This window comes from Dermacentor variabilis, chromosome 2 (assembly GCF_050947875.1).
Source record: "Dermacentor variabilis isolate Ectoservices chromosome 2, ASM5094787v1, whole genome shotgun sequence".
NCBI lineage: Eukaryota > Metazoa > Arthropoda > Arachnida > Ixodida > Ixodidae > Dermacentor > Dermacentor variabilis.
In genome coordinates this window covers 272,097,162-272,117,514 of record NC_134569.1, presented here as the reverse complement: position 1 = coordinate 272,117,514, position 20,353 = coordinate 272,097,162, and the positions used below count along the sequence as shown (strand labels likewise).

The window sequence follows — 20,353 nt, the reverse complement described above, 5'->3', positions numbered from 1 at the left end:
TAAATAAATAAATATCTGGGTAGGCGTGGCGGAACAGACGCATCGTCTCCTCGGTGAAGATCGCGATGATCTCGTTGAGTAGTTGTGCTCAGATTTCTAGCATAGTTTTGCCCCTTTCCTTGCGCTTGAAGCTCGCAAATGTCTGCAGGAAGCCGCTACGGGACAGGAACCATGTCGTCAGGATCAACTCCCGGTTCTCAAACCACGTTCTGGCGGCGTCTTCTAAGGCGAAGTATACATGCCGCAGCTTGTCGGTGTACCAGTTGTTGAAAGTTGCGATTCCTTCGCAAATCTCCAGCCACGTATCTGGGTCTTCAGGCGATGATCAATGGAAGGTTGGTGGGTTCCGAGGTTGTTGCAGCAGAATGGGGGACGCTGGGGCAGCCATTGGGGTTTCTAACTTGGGCTTGTTCCCTCTGGTCTTCTCTGGAAGAGGGTCGTATTCAGGCAGCAGTCCTTGGTGTCTACGGCTAACTCTCTCGCCATTGGCGACGTTTGTGTTGTCCTGGAGTTTCGGGCTTGGATAGCGGCTTTGCGGGGGCTTTCCGTACGTGAACGCACGAGCACCTCCGCCAGATCTCACGTGGCTGTGACGTTGAAGAAAGTAGCAAAACTGGGAATGACGAAATCAGCGTTTTACGGGCGAATCTGTGTCCTCATAAACAGGCTACACTCAAAGAACCATGACAGCGGCGAACAGCCGGCGATCGTCGAATGTCTGAACTGCCGGTCAAGCGCGTCGCAGTTAATACATGAGTCATCTAAGTTTCCAGAGTAATCGTTGGTGCCCACGTGTCTTCCAGAAAGTTCTACACAATTGGCGTCGCACATGCAATCAGATTACACAAGCGTCGGGGACAACAGCACCATCGATAGTTCCATCGATAACATACCCGAAACTTCCGATACATGCGGGTGCGTTCCGCGCTGAGCGATAACATTTGTTAGACGGTGAAAAGCGCTCACCCGTAAAAGATAAGGAAGTCCATGTGTAAATACCATTGCCAGCAGCGGTGGTCCAACTGCGCATTTGCGCCATTTTGCCTGCTGCTGGCTTGCGCACACTCAAGTGCCATTTGCGCGAACTGCGCGAAAGTGCGGTATTTTCGCGTTTTCACGGCAAGGCAATGGTTTCAGTAGGATTTCCCAGCTACAGTCAATGCCCGACTTTCCGGACGCCCGATTATTTGGACAGGCCCGATAATTCGGACGCCTTCGCGGCACCTCCACGTTAGCCCATAGAGTCATTGTATGAGAACGTCTGAAATTTCGGACGCAAAAACCCTTCGCTATTCGATTTTACGAACTTTTTGCCATGGCCGCAGGCGCGAAACAGCGTTCATGGAAGGCACCACCACCGCAATTTTGATTATGTCGCCGCCTCGAGCAGGCGCACTTGCACGCAGATCCGCTGGCAGCTGCAGCCACCATCACGGCTAGGCCTAGCTGCTTCGACCTTCGCTACCAGCCTTCTTGCTATTCGCCGCTATTAGCAGTGGTGCCGACTCCACCTATGTATAATCCTACCCGATAGTTTCGAAGCTCGGAAAGCACGGCGTGCTGCGTAACGCTGGTTCCTGAAAGTTAACTGCGCCTCGACAAAGAAGTGTTAGGCGGTGAAGCATGCCAAGAGTGGGAAGAGGCAATTGTCATGGGACACAGAGTCTACTTTTTTAATTTAACACGTATGCACCCGCCGTCTCCTGTCACATTGCGAGCAGCGATAGGCCTTCAGAGCTATTTCGGATGTGCCTGTGGTGATCGGAGCCCTTGGGAGCAGCACCTAGCCCAACTCCTGTCCTCGGGAACCTGCCTAACCCACCGCCATCCACCTAACTTCACAGGAGGTTGCTTTTGGCACTTGCTTATAAATAAATTGTTTTCAAATAACCCAGCATAAACCACTTAGCTACACGAAAAATTCCTGCTTGTATTTTATTTGTAACTGTTATTTGGCGACGAGATACGTCAAATCGACTCTTATTTATTCGCAGAGGCCATACGAGGCACGGGAAGTCAACAAACCGCCTCGCAATGAAAGCGAGTGTACGGGTTGGTACAAACGGTTTCTCCACCGCCTTCACCATCTCTGCGACACACTGTACGGCAGCGTTACATCTTGGTGCCGTTCGTAGACGCATAGTCTCTTGAGCTTCTAGCATTATTAGTGGGCGTAATCCACTTTTCATTGCGATGACAAATATATGGACACTCCAGGCGCATTCCTGTCTTAAAAATGGAAAGTTGGGAGAGTTGGTATACATTCATAATGGGAACAGCGCGAACAAGATGACGATGGAGTGAAAGGACACATTTTTGTCGTCGGCGTTGCCGTGAGGTTCCGCATAAAGTCCAAGGGCGATAAGATCGTTGTCGATTGCCGCATGTTGTATGTGCGACTGAAAGCGCGCGAAGACGAGCCGGCGAAGCGGTTCAATCTCGCGAAGCTCTCTTCACCTGTCGCACATGAGGCATTCAGGCGAGGATGTTTATCTGAGGCGGCTGCTAGGGTGCCTCGACGTCCTCCTCGCCCACCGCTCCGTACAGAGTGGAGACAACCGCGGCGCCTACTACGGCGTTGGGCACGCGATTGGCGGACGCCGTAGTAGATGCCTTTCGCGCACGTCGTAGGGACGCGTTGCCGGCGGTCGTGTGTCTTGAAAGCGATCTGCGACGTGGCCAAAGTGCACATCCGCGCGGACCTAATCGTCAAAGCGATCTGGGATGTTTGCAGAGTGCGCGTAGTGCCTGTAGCTTCGTATGCGCTGTGCCTTCGACGTTTCGTTTGCGATGAGGCGAGAGATGCACGGAGGACAGTTGGCTCGCTGCTGCCGCGATTCCTCACACGAGCATTTTGACAGCGAGTTTCCGCCCTCATTGAGCGAGATGTGTTCGTGTTTACATGTGCGCGCCTGACACGGTGCTTGTCAATTTAGTTAAAGCACGTCGGTGGACTGGTTTCTTTTGGATCCATGATGGAATGTGTAAGCGCGACTGAACGAGGACGTAGGAAGTAGCAGAAACAAAAACAGCGCTGTCTCTGTGTGTCTGTTTCTTCCTACATCCTCGTTCAGTCACGCTTACGCATTCTATCGTTGTTATTAGCGAGTAAGCGAATGTTTACAATTTTATAGGGACGCTAAATCTACTATCCTCACTTTGCCCAGCTATCCACTAATTTGCTATCGCAATCAGCGCTTCACCTTTCGGGCCAAACTGCGCATTTTTCGTCTAGTGTGGTAAATCATATCAAAGCATTTTTGTCATTTAAAATGCACATACGACATTTGCCATCACTTTTTGTCTTGCACCAAATTAATTGTCTTGTGTCAAATTGACGACACAAATTGTTATAGCTCATTTGTAATTTTATGTCTGTCTTGCAGCCAGGTGCATATCCTTGTTCTTTTTGGCCTACAAAATTTTATTTAATTGTTCACAAAATTAAATTTCTTGCCTACCCAAATAAACATATTTGCAACATACCGTGCATGGTAGCCGCTACGTCCGTGGGAACGCAAGCTCAATTGGTCGCTGTTGGCTTTGTGTCTTGCTTCACTGTTGAGCAGCACTTACTGATTGCACAGTAACAGCAGGCTTCACCAAATGCCTAGATTACTGCCGTACTACTCAAAGTGTTCCAGAAAGGCCCCCCCCCCCTTTTTTTTTTGGCTCCGAAACTGCTCCAAAATGTTGATGTGGCTGCTCCTAAACTGCTCCAGAACGACATTTTTCCTGCTCCAAAAATTGCTCCAAATCCTAAACCGGCTGGCCAGCCACTGCCAGCTTTTGGCCAACGCCTTCAGCTTGATGGATACTGTAAATACACTGTCTCTACAGCACGCAGCCATTATTATCGCGAATTCTTTCCCAGTGGCACTTTTAATCGCAATTGTCCCCATACTGTCTACATCGATTAGTAGCTAAGAAAATGTGATAGAATTATATTAGTTCAACAACCAAGAATCCTATCCATGCAAATAATAACAGAAGTATATTAAGTTTTATAACAGTTACAAATAAAATACGAGCAGGAATCTTTTGTGTAGCTAAGTGGTTTACGCTGGGTTATGTTAAAACAATTTATTTATAAGCAAGTGCCAAAAACAAGCTCCTGTGAAGCTAGGTGGATGGCGGTGGGTTAGGCAGGTTCCCGAGGACAGGAATTGGGCTAGGTGCTGCTGATAATGGCGGGCTAGCCAGAGCTTGGTGCGCTTTAATGCACTGGGTGCGCTTTAAAGAACCGAGGTGGTCAAAGTAGCGGGTTTTGGCACCTAGAAACCCCAGAATTTAGAGTGGATTGGTTGTTTCTTTAAAAAGTATCTAACACGCTGTACCAGGGCAGCAGTAAAAACGATCGAAAACTTATATTACCAGGCAGTGTTGTTCCAAGAAAGCCAACTTAGTAACCCACGTGGGCAAGTCCGTAGGAATGTCGAACCAATAATTCTTGCCTTGTTGCAGGACAGTGCTAATACATATTGTTCACTGCGTGTGTCATCCGGGCCAGTGTTGGATCTCCTTAAGAATGGCGTAGCCGATATTCTCACCACGCTGTGAACATTAGGCCATCCGTGGGCCAGCAATAAGAATGGCAATATTGGAACCACGCTGTTGACCTTAGGCAGCCATTAAGCCAGGAACTGCGAATACATTTCGCATGTAGGCCTGAGCTGACGTATCGCCTGGGGCACAGCGAAAGTCGGGACTCTTCGAATCACAGCAACAACACGGGGCAGTCGCTTCTTGCTGGCGAGCTCCACGCCCCAAACAACGCTTCTTCAGTTTCCAAGTCAATGCATTTACACTTATGCATGTTACGTTGCTGAAAAAAAAAATCTCGCTACATTTGGAAGCATATTGGAAGAAACGGAGCTTCCTCCGATTGGTTGTTATTTACTTGTCAGGTTTCACCCGAGTTTGAGAATTCTTACAGGTGGCGGGTGTCTCCTATGTTACCAAGCCTAGACCCCACCTCGGACACGGCGTACTAAGAGCAGGAACAAGCGCCAATCATCAGATGCAGACGATCTTGTTAAAATGATGAGGTAATGGAAAGAGAAAGGTGCACGCCAACTCATAAACATAAGTCTTATTTGTTTCTATCCCAAGACACACTGACCTGGTAACATGAGTCTTTAGCCTGGTTCTATCAGTGCACATTATCCGTATTTACCTTCGGAACGCACGACGGAGTTAGTGCCTAACTCTGTCGAACACTGTATATATATATACTGCAACACGAGTCACAGTGAGTAGTTGGTTATGAAGATCGAAAACAGTCAAGTATCGTGGAGCAACGCTGCGGACAAGTGATTGCACCTTTCAGAGTGCGGCTCGCTTGAATTGGTCTTAAAAAAAGAAATTGCCCGCCAGGCACGTTTGCACGCACGCGCAGCAATTTCGGCGGTCTCGTCGCTGAAATACCCGAGACCGATCAGAATAAAAAAGTTGCCATCAAGGACACTTTCGGCTTCGGCGAAACACCTTAATTCTACGCCACAAACGAGAAATTAGAGCACAGCACCAAGCGAGAGAGCCGCCGTGAACTTAAATGTCGTAGCTGTCTTATCTTTCTTGATACGGACAGTGTTGCCGGTGTGAGTTATGGATTCTGAAGTTGCCAATACAAATGTCCCGAAGCGTTATGAGTGTGTGTTACGAGCGGTGCAAAAATAAGCCAGCTACCCTGGCATAACTACAAATAACACCCAAGTCAAATTTTGTGAATCTGCGTAGAACGATATGGCAAATCTCTGTGTGAAATAAAATGCTTGTAGATCAAATACAGCCTCGTAAAAAATGAATTGTTACAAAGTGTGATAGGCCGCTATGGGCTATGCTTCCCAATGTCCCTGGATAAATATTTGCTGCACCAAGTTTTATTTCATGAAAAGGGGGCTCATGATAAGTGAAGTGTGTCACAAAACGTTCAGATTCCTGGCCTCATTGGAAGCTTTGCTAATAATTACTTAACCTTCGCTTTTTTTTTTCTCCATTTCTCGTGCCTGATATGAAGTTAATTCGCCCAGCTGTCCTTCGTGAAGTAAAGGAGGAAGCTTCTCTTTGTTTGGCGACAGTAAGGGAGGTAACGGGGGATGTTTATATAAGGCTCAAAGTCGGTGGCTTAATGTGTGCTTGGCAATAAATTACGTATGCAAGCGCTCTGGCGCGTTATCAGTGTTCCTTACGAGCGGCGCAGAATTTAGACTGCAGCGGCCACCATGGTCAAATTTGGCGAACATGTAGGAATGCCATGGCAAGTTCTTGAAGGAGGTGTATGCGTATTGATTAAAGAAAATTCAGGCGTTTTATCTGCCCAAGCCACGATATGATTATGAGGCATGCCGTAGTGGGGAACTCCGAAGTAAGTTTTAACTACCTAGGGTTTTTTTTTAACGTGTGCCCTATGCACAACACACGCATGCGTTCAACTTGCATTTTGCCTCCATCTAAATGCGACCCAGATGTCCCGCGTTCTCGAGCTTAGCAGCACAATGCCACTACACCACTACGGCTAGTAAATGCATAAAAAGTTATTAGCAAGTGTTTGAAATGGTCATGCAGCCATTATGAGCTACATTTCCCAATGTACTGAGAAAAGAGTGAGTTACAACATGGTTGTATTTAGGGGAAATATAGATCATAGTAAGTGAAATGTGTAACACCCATCGTGGTTGCTCAGTGGCTATGGTGTTGGGCTGCTGAGCGCGACGTCGCGGGTTCGAATCCCGGCCACGGCGGCCACATTTCGATAGGGGCGAAATGCGAAAACACCCGTGTACTTAGATTTAGGTGCACATTAAAGAACCCCAGGTGGTCGAAATTTCCGGAGTCCTCCACTACGGCGTGCCGCATAATCAGGAAGTGGTTTGGCAGGTAAAACCCCATAATTGAAGTGCAATGTGTAACAAAATTTTCAGGTTCCTGGACTTATTAGATGGGTTGGAAATAATTACTGAAACGTCGTTTTGATCTTGTTTTCATGTGTCATCAGTATGGTTGGTTTCTCCGGTGTCCTCGGTGAACTAAACAAGGTATCTTTTTTATATATTTGGCGAAAACTTAGGGCACGTTATGGGTAATTTGTAAGCAAAGTTCGGAGTGTTGGAACTGATTACGGCCATTGTATTAAATTGAAAATGCAAGTGGTCCATAGCTTTATTATGTTTTACGAACAACGCAGAATTTCGTTCGTAACCGTGGGAGTACTATATATGAACGCAACAGAGGTCAAATTTAACATGGATGGCCGGATGAGAGGGGACACTATGGCCAATTTTCTGGCGAAGTAAAATGCTTGTGGATGTTATCCATCTTTGCCCTATTGGCTCCACCATAGAGGTGAACGACGTTGTGTTTATTGATGATGCTTACTGGGGGGGGGAGGGGGGGCTGCCCGTTTACGAGTTTTTGCGCGATTACATGGGTCTGCGTTCTTTCTTTCCTCGTTATTTGATCTATAGTTGTACACTATAGAACTGTAGTAGCAAGCCAAACCTTTTGCTCGGCTAACCTCCCTACCTATCATTAAAATTTCTCTCACCAGCGCCCATGTAATTTCACTGCTGGTTGATATTACGGTTTTTTCGTTATACATTCTTGGAAAACTCGGATTATGTACACTGTCCATGGGCTATACGGTGTGAACAAGGTGCGATGGCAGTACGTGTTCAAGAGTCTCGGTTAGCGGCCTAGCATGACGCGTCACCGACAGTTTGAGCAGTTTAGCCCGCAAAGTGGGTTCACTGTTGACGTTTCTACTCAAGATGCGCGTTCTTTTTTCTTTTTTTCGCAGGCTGTGACGCAGTTTAGGCTGTGATGAGCCTGCAAGCACGAGAACTGGACCTTGCTGCTGAAGGCCAAAGTCACGGGAAGCCGCCAGACAAATAAACCATGGGTTTACGTTGATTATTAAAGTCGCTGAATGCATTATATTGACACGTGTACTTATCTTTATCGGGCAACCACGTTTCGCCGCCTAAAGGCCAGAATACATGGAGCGAATATGCGACGAATAGTCGGCGTTCGACGCCCGGCGGCGTACGCGCGACGCGCTGCGGGAAGAAAACGTCGTTCGCCGCCGATCCAGCTGGCGCAGAAAAGTTCGTCGGACGGCGACGATACCGGAAGCGGCAAACGAGCGGCGCCCCAAAGCGAGCCAATCAGGTCTCACTATCCGCCCGACTTCCGGCTAGGCTTCCCCGCTTGTCCGTGTATCCTGATCCCGCTCTATCGTTCACGCCAGTCTCCCACTTTTCGTATTCATGGCATCCAAACCGGTTAATAAGTTAATAACAGCCATGGTTAGACAAGCTCACGTGCGCTACTTTCGGGTCTGCTTGCTTCGGCCGCGCGCGCGTTGAGCCACAGAACAGAGCCGCGGAGTTAGAAAGGCGAAAGTTGTTTACCCGCCCAGTGTTGCCACAACGCATAGCATCGCCGCTTTCTTTAAACTACATCGGCACATGAATGTCCCAAACACATGAAAAACATTAGAAATCATTTCTAAACAAAATTTTACGCGTTTTTAGAGTGTTCTGCAATTCAAAAGCGATAATAGTTGTCGCTAAAGTTCTTTTTTTTTTGTTTCATGTGTTTCACTACAGCGCATTTGCCTCGTCTATATTTGAAGTAGTGGCTTAGCGCGAATTAAACTGCCTACCCACAACGATAACAACGCAGCGACTCACCGGCGGCGGCCGCCGTGTCTTCGCTCCATGTAGCGCAGCCCGACGAACATACGGCGTCGCGGCGTGGCAGATTTTCTGCCGCCCGAACTTCGTCATGAAAGTTCGCTCCATGTATTCTGGCCTTAACAAATGTAATCGCACAGCGCGGGACGCGCCTGCATGTATCCGAAGTTTCTGGAAAGTTATCGATGCTTCGATCCGTTGTATGTTGTCGCCGAACCTTATGTTATCTGATTTCATCACCTGACGCGAATGGTGTAGAACTTTGTGGAAGGCACGCGGGTCCGAACGATTAGTCTGGAACATTCGATGACTGCTCTATAAAAGCCGACGCGCTTGACCCGCTGATCAGATCTCGGACGATCGCCACTATAAGTGTAGCCTGTTTTTGTGGGCACAGGTTCGCCCAATAAAAGCTAGTTTTGTATTCCACCGTATTGCTGCTTTCTTCACCGTCACTACCACGTGACAATATTATTCAAACGACCTATTATTTGAGTGTTCTTTCGTCAATTTTGCGATTGTCTGCATTGATGGTAATGCCTCTGATCTCTTGCGAAATTCAATGGAGCTTTGTTCACGAAGCGTGCGCGTTCCTCTCACCGACCCCGGACGAGCACCTCTATCATGCGGTTTTTTTTTCCCCGTGTTTTTGTGTTCGTACCGCTTTGTGCGTGTTCGAGGCCAGCTCAATATTTTCCGACTCGGCTAAATGTGAGAAGTAATGCTCTTATATTAGACCACCGCATGGACCGATTCTAATGTTGTTTTATTATTAAAGAAAGCTGAATTATACCGATTGCAGAAAGAAGAATTGAAAATCTTGCGTATAACCTTCGTGTAAAAAACCTACAGAAATTCCGAGAATTGTCTACTAAATGCGTAAGCATTGTTTGGCCCTGCTGTGGCTTGTTTTTGCTTACTTGTTTTCCTAGCTTGTGCACGTCTACCCATGGCCTTTCCAGTGGCAAACAATGCCTAGGATATAGTAGGCAATTTTCCTATATTCTCGCCGGCCCCTTCAGTGCAGTCGTACCACCTGCGCCGGGGCACCGCCGTGCCCTCGCAAGCCTCGGTCGTGCATGCGACCCTTGTTCCGCCTGGCTTGGCAAATGTACGGTTTGAAACCGGATTTCAAGAAATGGATATTCAGGATATCCGGTTTAAATAATCCGTTAGCCGGATGTTACGATATTCGGACAGAGCATTTCCGAAAGTCAAAGCAAAGGTTGGAAGGCTAAGTAGAGCAGGTATCGGATTTGCACGAGCAGTTGCAAAAATAACTACAAATATAAGAATACAAGAGAGAAAAAGAGGTAATTTCGGTGCAAATAGAGAAAAACAGATATCCGGATACTACGAGGGACGTTCCGAAAGTAAGTATCGTGATTTATTTTCACATGGAAACTTCATTGCAGAAAGATATACGCCATGGCATCGTCAACTATACACCTTGCACTATTTTTCCTCATAATCGCCACCGACATTGATGCAGCTGTGGTTGTGTAATTGAGGTTGCAACTGCAATGAATGATTACTTCATTACAAGTTATGATCACTATGGAATATGTGATGATAATAAACATTATCGTTAAGTGACCGTGTGTTACCTAACTCCATAGCTCTGCACACTTTTTAATGTCGTGAAACTGATAAAATAAGAACCAAGATTAAAAACAGTTGTGTGGCAGGACATGATGACACCAAATCTTTGCCAATAAAATGCATTGCTGATGGGATATCGCCCGCGCTTTCGCAAATTATTATTGCAACCTCTGTTAGCGTTTCTCGGATGAATTGAAGATCGCATCCAGATTTTCTGGACACAAGGGTTTAGTTCGTGTGAGTGCCACTACGTGGCGTACTCACCTTAAACTTTTCAAACTTCCCGCGGTGGCAGAAGCTTGATGTGGGCGAGTTGGTTTTGCATAGTTGATGAAAAGAGCGCTACGAAGACGCGGACTAAAAGAACAACATGTACGGACAAGGCGCTACGTCCAACTAAATGTTTTTTTGAAGAAACAGGACTTTAAATAGATGCAACCAAGAATGGCCCATCGTGACATCACGACCTCCCTATCTCATTAGAAAAGCTATCTCTTTTTCGGTAAGCGTCACTGATGGGCAACTAATTATACCCCTGTCAAGCGGGCAAGTTAAGTGCACTTACGGCGAGTGCACTCGGTTTTTAAGTGCACTTTCCCAAATCTTAACGTCGCAGCGGAGTGTACTTTCAGATGAGTGCACTCAAGTAGGAGTACGTTCACGGAAGGCACTTTGCTGGCCGAGTGCGTAGCCTCAATTTTTAACAAGAGCGGACACTCCCATAGACGACCGCACGCCAAGTTTCATCCTAGACGCCAGCGCTCGTTTCTCCCCTGGCGGAACGATTTCATCTCCAACGGGTGTAGGCTTCCGCCGCCGCTTCCCTTCACGGTCGCGCGCGCGTTCAGTTCGCGCTGCGCGCGAAACGTCTCGTGTTCGCGACGGCGTCTCTTCGGATGACCGGAAATTATTATTGTGTTGGTAACTGTCACGACAGCAATGTAAATACGAAAGGGTTCATTCCACCAGTGAAATTCTGCCGATTCACAAGAAAATGGTACGAAAAATGCAGACGACAGACATGGATTACTGCGGTGCGCCGAGCGAAGTAAACAACTGGCAAACGAAGCGACCTCGTTCATTGATCACTCCTGAGTGTATGACGGTTTTTATATGTAACCCACATGAATTTAATAATTACTCGGTACATAATCCTTTTATTCATATAAAAACTAAGTTGTTCGACGAGCGCTTGTCCTGTCTTCTTTCTCGTGTTTCGTTTGTGTGTGCGCTGCCCAAGAATGAAAACCACTTCTGTTGTATGCGCTAGCAGTGGCCGAAGCTCACGCGTCCCGAGAAATTGAATATGTGCACGATGCATTGAACATGACCAGAGTTCGTTCCCGCTTCACCACTGCACCGATCGATCGAGTTACTGGACGATACGCGCCCGCGTCTTGGTCGCGTCGGCATTGGTGAAGCAGGAATGATTACTAATACTTTCAACTTCCGTCTCTTGAGCACTGTTAAAAAATGGCCAAGCTGTCTACATTGCTGTCTATATTCTATATTGTAGGGGACGTACTAGTTAAAGTTGTGTGCGCATGTGGTACTTGTGCTATGCAGCGATATATTTTGTTTATTTCCGCACAGTGTCGATGGAAGTCCGTTGTCGCCATCAGAGGCAACACAGATTTGTAGCAAACATATTGTGAGAAACTGCAAAAATGACTTTTTCCGGCGGCACATACTGACGATTTTTCCGGCGGCACATACGATGTCGTTTCCAATTACCTGCTCAGCGTCACTTACATGGTTAAGCAGACGCTCCCCTTTCGCCGCATTGCAGCCATAAAAATATACGTCAAGCGTACCCATCTTCTTAAAGGCAAATAGAAGCGTGTACAGTCTGTTTCACACTTAAGGGAAAACTCGGAACGTATTGCATCGCGATGCGGCAAGGAATTGAGTTGTGCGGCGGCAGCAGCTCGAGCAGCCGCAGACGCTCGAGAGGCGGAGTCGTGATCTGCGTCGTCTGCTACGGCGGCGCGCGTTGGCCGCATTGTCGGGAAGCGTGCTACTGCCAGGGGCAGTGCACCGATTTCATCGGTACTGCGGGAACTGAGCTGATATTCTTTACTAAACGTTGTGCCTCGCCAAACTCTGAACCTTCATCGGCGATAAAGGAGTTCCACAAACTTCTTTTGACAGCATGCTTCGTTTGTTCTTTCGAATGGCCGGGGTACTGAGCGCGTGCACGTATTTCTTCACTGTGTGTGCTACCGTAATAAGCAGCGACAAGACGCACTAAGATGTGCGCGCAACGTGCTCAGTCTTTGTTTGACTCGAAAGGAAAACAAAGCACTCAACAATGATAACTGTGGGGGTCGAACACGATAAAACAAACGGATACGATTAAAGGAAAGGTTTAGGTTAAGACAATGAGCTGGAAGTGATTTTTCTCGACAATCATTCGCGGCACCAGACAGACCCTGCTCGCCGGCGGGGAATTGGACACGTCACGCTCGGAACTTCAGTTAGTATCTCGTCATGTCCCCAGCGGCAACGATGACAGCGCTCATCCTGGAAGGCAGTGAAGTGTAAAATGACTTGATCAGGGATGTGTTCATTCGCAGCACGTCTCAGTCGCTGGCGATGGTGGATCGAACCCTATCCGCGGGCGACTGATAGAGGGGATGGTGCGGCAGCGATACTTTCAACGAGCCCCAGACATTTTAAATGATGTTGGCGCCCGGGGATCGAGGCGGCCACTCCAAGAGAGTGACTGCGCGCTCTTCCAGCAGATCTTGCACAACACGAGCTGTGCGGATCGGCCACCTATCGCGTTAGAATATATAGTCGTCTTCCAGAAACGGGCCGTCAAGAATGTATGGAATCAGTACGTCATCTATGACTGCCCTGCAGCGATGAACTTACCTTCGAGGCGTATCAGTGGGCGTCGCACAACGCTTAGTAAAACATACTGGCTCATTTCACGCAGTAACGATGAGATCGGCGCCCTGCAACTGACAGTAGAACGCTTCCCGACAAATGCGGCCAGCGCGCGTCGCCGTAGCAGACGACGCCGTTCAAGATCCCGCCCCTCGAGCACCTGCGCGAGCTGCTGCCGCCGCCTGACTCAAGCGCTCGCCGCATCGCGATGCAATGCGCTCCGAGTTTTCCCCTAAATGTGAAACAGACTGTACTACACCCTTCGAATGAAATGTCCACGCGCGCACACGTACGCACACACCGCGCGCCGCACGAAACGTGCCCAAACACGCGCAGTGCAGGAGGCAATCAAGGCGGTGCGAACGAGAGGTGGGAGAGGGGTACCACCCGCTAATAGAATTTTGCTTCGCATGCGGCGCTCTCAACGCCGGCGCAGCAGCGCCGCTCTCGGTGCCGTTCTTGTCCATAGAGCCCAGCGGCCGAATTGACTGTAGCACACCAAGCGGATGTTGTCGACACGTTTCGGTTTTGGGCGCGCACGTTTTGAACACCAGTTGGTACACGCCGCGCCGGCTCCGCTGCTCGGCGCGGCATTCATTTTTTTTTTTCGCTTCTGCTGAACCTCGCGGGACCTTGGCGTAGAATCGTTTCATTATTAAGTAGAAATGATTGCGATTGACCTTTAAAACACTGCGCCGAATCTGTCAGGTGCAATTTCATAAAGAAAATGAAAGACGTCTTCTGAAATAATGAAATGTTTATTTTGCTCTATATAAATGCTCGTTCCGGGCTTCTTCTGCATTCATCCAAAGTTGTGGCACCAGGTAAGCAGCAGTCGTTGCCGTACGATGCTCCACCGGATGCCATCAGCTGAAAGAAAGTAAATTACAAGCATGTATCATTTCGGTATATTGACCTAACAGGAGTATTGCGTGTAGAGGCGAAACGTGCGTAAGTGGTGAATGAGCGGCATTACAGATAAATTCACTTTTACGTACATTTCGCAGCAAGGACTTTTTCCAAACAATGCCATAGAATCTGAACATCCGATTTTCAAGCACCCCTCCTTTCCCTAGTATTATTTCCTGCACTTTAAGTGCACAAATACACGGGTGACTGCGCGTTTCCAAAACAACTTGGCCTCAGTCAACACGATGGTACGCCAAGTACACAAAGGTGGCTACAACACAGGCTCAGCCAGACCATGTTACACGCTCGCAGAATGCCTTCTAATCGCACTCAAGTCAGACTCGTGGGTGCAAAGGCTGTTTTCAGTCGCTCAGAATACATAAATGTCATGTTCTTGAGCTCCTCCGTGTTATCTTTTACGCGTCCTGCCGGCGCATGCAACACTCCCGTGTTATCACTCTCGGCAATCGCTCGTCGCGTTTTCGAGAAGCGTGCGTACCGAAATAAGGTATATCCTATTGCAGGGCTATAAAATGCGTCCCAAACTTGTCCCACTAAAATTCAGCACACGCAAAACTAACTCACTATGGCCGGCTTGCTTTTTTGCTAACAGCTTCACAACCCCAGGCGCGGCGATCAAGCCTCAAGATATCCCAAAAAGTTACCAAATAAATTACAATACTTTTTCGGGTCAGAGAATGCGTCACGAACTTCTACCAGTAAGATTCAGTACACGCGAAACTAACTGCGGCACAGCCGAGCTGCTTTTCGCTAACTGCGTCAATAAGCCGGGCGCGGCAACAGTACTTCTAAACTACCCCAAATATAACGACGTTATTTACAATAATGTTGGGGGCCACAGAATGCGCGAACACTTGTCTGTCTTAGGCGCTACAACGTAGTACACGCATGCACACGCGCAAATGCGTCACACGGCCGAGCCGGTTTTCGCTTACTGCGTCAATAAGCCGGGCGCGGCAAGCGTGCCCAAAAACTACCGAAATAAGTTACAGTAATGTTGGGGCTCATAGAAAGCGTCGCAAACATCTCCCAGGACGAGGCATTAACTCATATTAACAGCGCCAGGACGGCGGAGCTTTTTTTCGCTGACTGCGCCACTCGAACTAAACCTAAATGTGCTTAAAATGCGCCGCACACTGTCAAGCACATTTTCTCACCTTGCCGTAGTCCAGTAGTGCAGTGGTGCCGTGTCGAAATACAGACGATACGCAAGAGAAGCATATGGCGTTTTTCACTGGTCGTTCTGGAGCGGCCGCCCAAATCCTAGAGCGAGCGCTCGGGTTTCACAAATCCGAATCGCCCAGCGGAGCGCAAAAACGCTCCGCGGCGGATCACACAGGAAGTCTGCGCACACGTCGCACGAACCGGTTCCGAAAACCATGCCCTACTTCCGTTCTGTACGTTTCCACGGCAACCAAACTTGCCGTTCCCCGTATGTAATTTGACCGTGGCAGTCGAATAGTCCGTCATTTCCATGTCGCGCCCGCAAGGATTGTGCATGGACAACGTGCATAGAAGGCTTCGTACAGCACCTGCGTCACTTCGTAATCGCTGTCGTCCGCGCTCTCATCGCTAAACGCGAGCGCTGCAGCAGCACCGAACGCAGCCATTTTGCGAAGCAACACAATGTTGTGCGTACCAACCGGGTACCGATTTCGCTTGAAGACGGAAGTGACGCGAGCTATTTCCGCCCGAATCCGCGCCTCGGCGGCGGAGCAAGTGAGAGCGATCCGGCGCGGAGCGAGTTGATCCGAAACGACCAGTGGAACGCGCGAACCCGCTCCAGATCGACCAGTGAAATTCGGATTCGTTGCCGCGGAGCAAGAAATCCTGCTCCGAATCGACCAGTGAAAAACGCCAATAGAGAACCCACGAAACACAGAACCTCTCAAAAACTTCTTGAAACGGCTACGAACGGCTGTGGACGTCTTGGTTTATGATAAGACTGAAAATAGAATTTCTTCTAAACATAACCTCAGCACTTGGAATATGCTAGTACATATTCTATCTGCGGCGAAACCCACTACTGGTGTCACTAGAGTCTATTTTGGTAAACACATTCAGAATGTCTAACTCAAGAACTTTTCTAGATCTTTTTGTCTAAAAGTGCATAAAATGTCAAACGACGTGTTAAAAGTGCGGTTACCGTCAGCCGTCGGCGTTATCGAATAAAAAACGCCACAGACAAATCGAACTCGTTGGAAACAACATAACTTAATTGGCTTTAATGCAAAATAATTTCACACCAGAACTTCAACAATCAAGGGCGCGTTATTGTTTTCCTTACGGGGCGCACACACGACGCCTGGAAACCATCAGCAGCAGGAGCGAAACGCCGGCGTTGCACAGCGGTGTCACAAAGCCAGCGCGCTGCGATCGCTTCGGCAGCACAATCCAAATTTGTCAGACATCTCATTCCGTGCTGGAAACACTGGGTTGCAGGAAGTTTGAAAAAACGGCCACTGCCACCCGCAATTAGGGTGGCTAGAATTCTAGCCACCCTACCGCAATGTCTCCTACGTGGGTTCGTTATGCCAGTTGTGCGTCATTCTAAGCCGTTCTGTACATTTATACTGGATATTAACTGGAGTCATTTAGCTGTGCTGATGCTGTTTGCCGTGTGTTTTGCATCAGTGCTTCGTGACATCGGCTGTATTGCTTGTTTTCGCCGACGGCTTACTACCACAATGGCGGGATCTGCGTTCGCCGCCTTCGTGTCTCAGTGTGTCTTTGTACGTCGCACGTTCGGATAACACTTTTTCCGGTAAGTGAAATACATTGCACTTCGTTTTTTGTCAACAATGTGAATATCTTTAGGTGTTACCCGCGACAATCCTTGATAGGTGGGCTCTTCTGCCCTGCGAGTTTTCGTCTTCTTTACTTTTATACGAGGGTTCTGCTTGTGTTCAGCACTACCGCGCTCCACGACTTCCGCAACACCAGTCATAACTTTGCCCTGCTTGGTAGTCTTTGTGGTTAACGTAACAAGAACCAACCGAAGGAGTGCATTCGAAGACGACGCGCTGGCTGTAATGCTGAACCAGACTGAACTCGCCCTATATTGTGTCCTTTTGTTCGTGCGTGTGCGCGCGTGTGTGTCAGCGACTATGCAGTTTGTAGCGTTCCCACTTTATAGCAAAACAAAAATGTAACTGCAATGTTTACGTCATCTATACAATTCCAAATTAAATCGTCTGCTGATGTAGAAATTTCACTTGTGTTTTGTTCGAAATAGGCAGCCTAGTAGGTGCTTCATCTGGGAGTGAAATCACGACAGCTTGGCATTCATTAATGAATGACTGTGACTGGGTAACCTTATTTGTAATTGCAAATCTACCTTTCAACTGACTTGATGCTCTCTTATTTTGTTCCTTTCCCTCTATAGACGGCTGCACGTCCTTCTTGTAACTTGGCACTAGCTGGATGACGGGACCTCATCGTGATCAGTGCAAGCCAATGTACTGTACCCTTTCTGGTCTTCCCAGTGATTTTATATGGGTTAAGGCCAGGGAGCGCTTCGTGGTAAAATAGCTAGTTGGTGTCTCAAAACGGGCATTTTTGCACTGGTCCTTATAACCGATTTCTCAGTACCAGTGTACATACATAGTTCTACTATTAATTAGTTGCCCCCTCAGCCTTACAAAATTTAACTCTACGTAGTCAGTGCTATGTAAGAACTCGCAAATTAACTCTGTTATGTCATACAAGTATTCCATACATGAGCAAAAATTTGCTGCAACATGATACATTACACATTCCTTCCCTAATGCACAAATGTATTCAAGCCATTATTTGATTAGTTTGGTATTCTAAATGTTTTCTGTGTGATTTAGTTTCTTTACAGGAATTTACTGTACAGCATCAGCAAGCAGTCTAATGTAAAATTTATATATGCTGTAAAAGGTGTGCTTTGCCGCTAGAATTGATAAAACATGGGCCGAGGCTTCCATACAAGGGCACACTTCAATTTCGCTCTACCACCGTCAGTCAGCACTTGGCTGGCGCTTGCAAAATGAATCACATCAGGTAACTTGTGTCAGACTGTTTTTAACCTTATTGTGAGGAGATCACACAGTGATGTGTGGAAGTGCCTGCGTCTGAGATATAGATTGTGCTGCAAGAGATGTTCCTGTAGAACAGGAATGATGCTGAGGGTTCCAGCAGTATGCAGAGGTGCTTTTAAAATTTTCTCATAACTGCAATTTTACCTGTGCTGTTTTTTCTCACCCGTTTCAATAATATAATTGAAGGTGTCAGAATTTAGCTATTTGCCCTAGCCCATTAGCCTGCCACATTTGACTTTTCACTAGGTGGGCAATTATTCAGCATGGACCATTACTTGAATACACCTTTTTATGTGCAGTGGTTTCTCAATTGCGGGTCAAAGTAGATGCTTAGAATTACCTCATGCTAAAGGTGCACTGATGAATTTGCTACCTAAACGAATCACTTTGCACTTTCTCGCGCAAACAGCATGTTAACACTTCCAAGACAGTGGACAATGTTATCACATCATGGTTTTGATGTTTGATGTTTGATCACTTCATGAGATACTTTCAATTTTGTATGACGCATCATTTGTGTGCTGTGTTGCGCTAAGCCAATTAGGGTCACATGAAAATATATCAACAAAAGTGATTGATCCAGCTAGGAGTGTTGCTTTGGAAAACTACTTTATCACCAGTCCTCCTTTGCATGCTACCTGCTTTCTGTGTACTGCATCATGTTTAAGTCTGAAAGAAAGGGAACAGCTAGGCAGTGCAAAATGCCAAACTTGCTTTTAGTTCAGCAATATAAAACGCTGTTTAACTTTTTAATTGAGCTAGTTCATCATTTACCTCCAGAGTGGATTACTGTTTTAAACTGATTATATTTTGCAGGCAGCTTCTCAGACTTGTTTGACAGGTTGATAAGTGGCTGTTTAGCCACAAAATACCATATATTGAATTAAAGGCTGACTTTGACTCTGCTATGCAATTTAATGACTATATGCCAGGAAATACCTAAGCGTACATACCTTAAGCGTACATGCGTACATACCTTGAGATACCCGTAATTTAAGAGAAAGGTGTGCCTAAATTTAATTTTAATGTCAGGCAAACTTCTTACTTAGCACATATTGCTAATTGAAGTTCCAATTTCAATATTCCCATTTCATGCCTCGCATTTTTCCCCTCTTCTGTGCAGGTATTGCTTGCCTATGTCTACAAGAACCGTCACGCGTGGCCTGTGACAGCAAGCTTTTGTGGGCAGCAAGTGCTCTCCTGCGAAGGCTGGCCTGCTCTGGCAGCGGCGGCAATCATCTGCAAGATTTATCCATGATCACCTTTGCTGTTATTTGTCACTCTTGTTAATTATCTTTTCTCATTTATTAGGTAAGAAAGTATGAGTATGTGACGTGGTGTGAAGTTGATGTATTGCTGCATTTTCGCTTGCAATCATCTTTTATGCATGAAAAGCTCATCGTACAGTTTACGAAAAAAAAATAACAGCGTATTATGATTTATCTTTCAGTTCTGGTAACGTGCAACGTACAAGGAATTCACTAATGGACGATATGCCGAAGTGGCCATTATTTCTGCGTGATGCTGTGCAAGCATGTGGCGTTACCTTACAAGAGGCACCTACAAAGTAAGTTACAATTTACTTTTAAATAAAGCATGGACATCAGAAAAATACATTGGTATTGCTAGTTAGAGTGGTTGGCAGAGTGTTTCTCCAGGTGTGTACTATCCTTTATTTCTGAACTAATTGCAGCACATCGTTCTGTTTCGTATACTGCTGTAAGGCTATCGTGCCTCCTGTAGCAGAAAGCAGGACGTAATTTTTGCCTGCACTGCAGCATCACTTACAAAATTTTTCTTTGCTAGAAACTGTTTCAATTTGGTGGAGACCCAGCAGGGCTACGTTTTGTCAATAATGACGTGTTTCATGCAGAGATGTTCTTGTTTAGGTCAATGGGCGAACATTGGAATGATATCAGCATACAATACAGATCTTTTATTTGCAAAATAATTCTGACAGGCGGCATGCAATTGATTGGTATAATCAAAAAGCACTAATTGACCAATGAGGCTGTATTAAACTATTCCCATGGTTCACATCTGGAAAAACTACCTGTGCATCACTCTATCCGACAATATATTTTTTTCTGATGCCCATGCCTCGTTTAAAATAAATTGTAACTGTGGGCAGACGTCAGGTTACTGTAACAGCTGCCTCAAAAATTTGAG

At 46.9% G+C, this 20,353-nt stretch overlaps 1 protein-coding gene across 5 annotated transcripts in view; it reads left to right on the top strand.

The window, feature by feature from the left end:
• Positions 1-7,941, top strand: part of LOC142573306 (COMM domain-containing protein 8-like) — a 144,909-nt gene extending 136,968 nt beyond the window's left edge. For 3 of the 5 annotated variants that reach the window (XM_075682981.1, XM_075682974.1, XM_075682979.1), the window contains 2 exons: positions 6,998-7,037; positions 7,799-7,941. In XM_075682981.1, coding sequence (XP_075539096.1) covers positions 6,998-7,037; positions 7,799-7,822 — 64 coding nt within the window. In that variant the 3' untranslated portion in view covers positions 7,823-7,941. The remainder of the gene's footprint in view (positions 1-6,997; positions 7,038-7,798) is intronic. The other 2 variants (XM_075682977.1, XM_075682980.1) reach the window with 1 other exon arrangement.
• Positions 7,942-20,353: the final 12,412 nt, after the last annotated feature.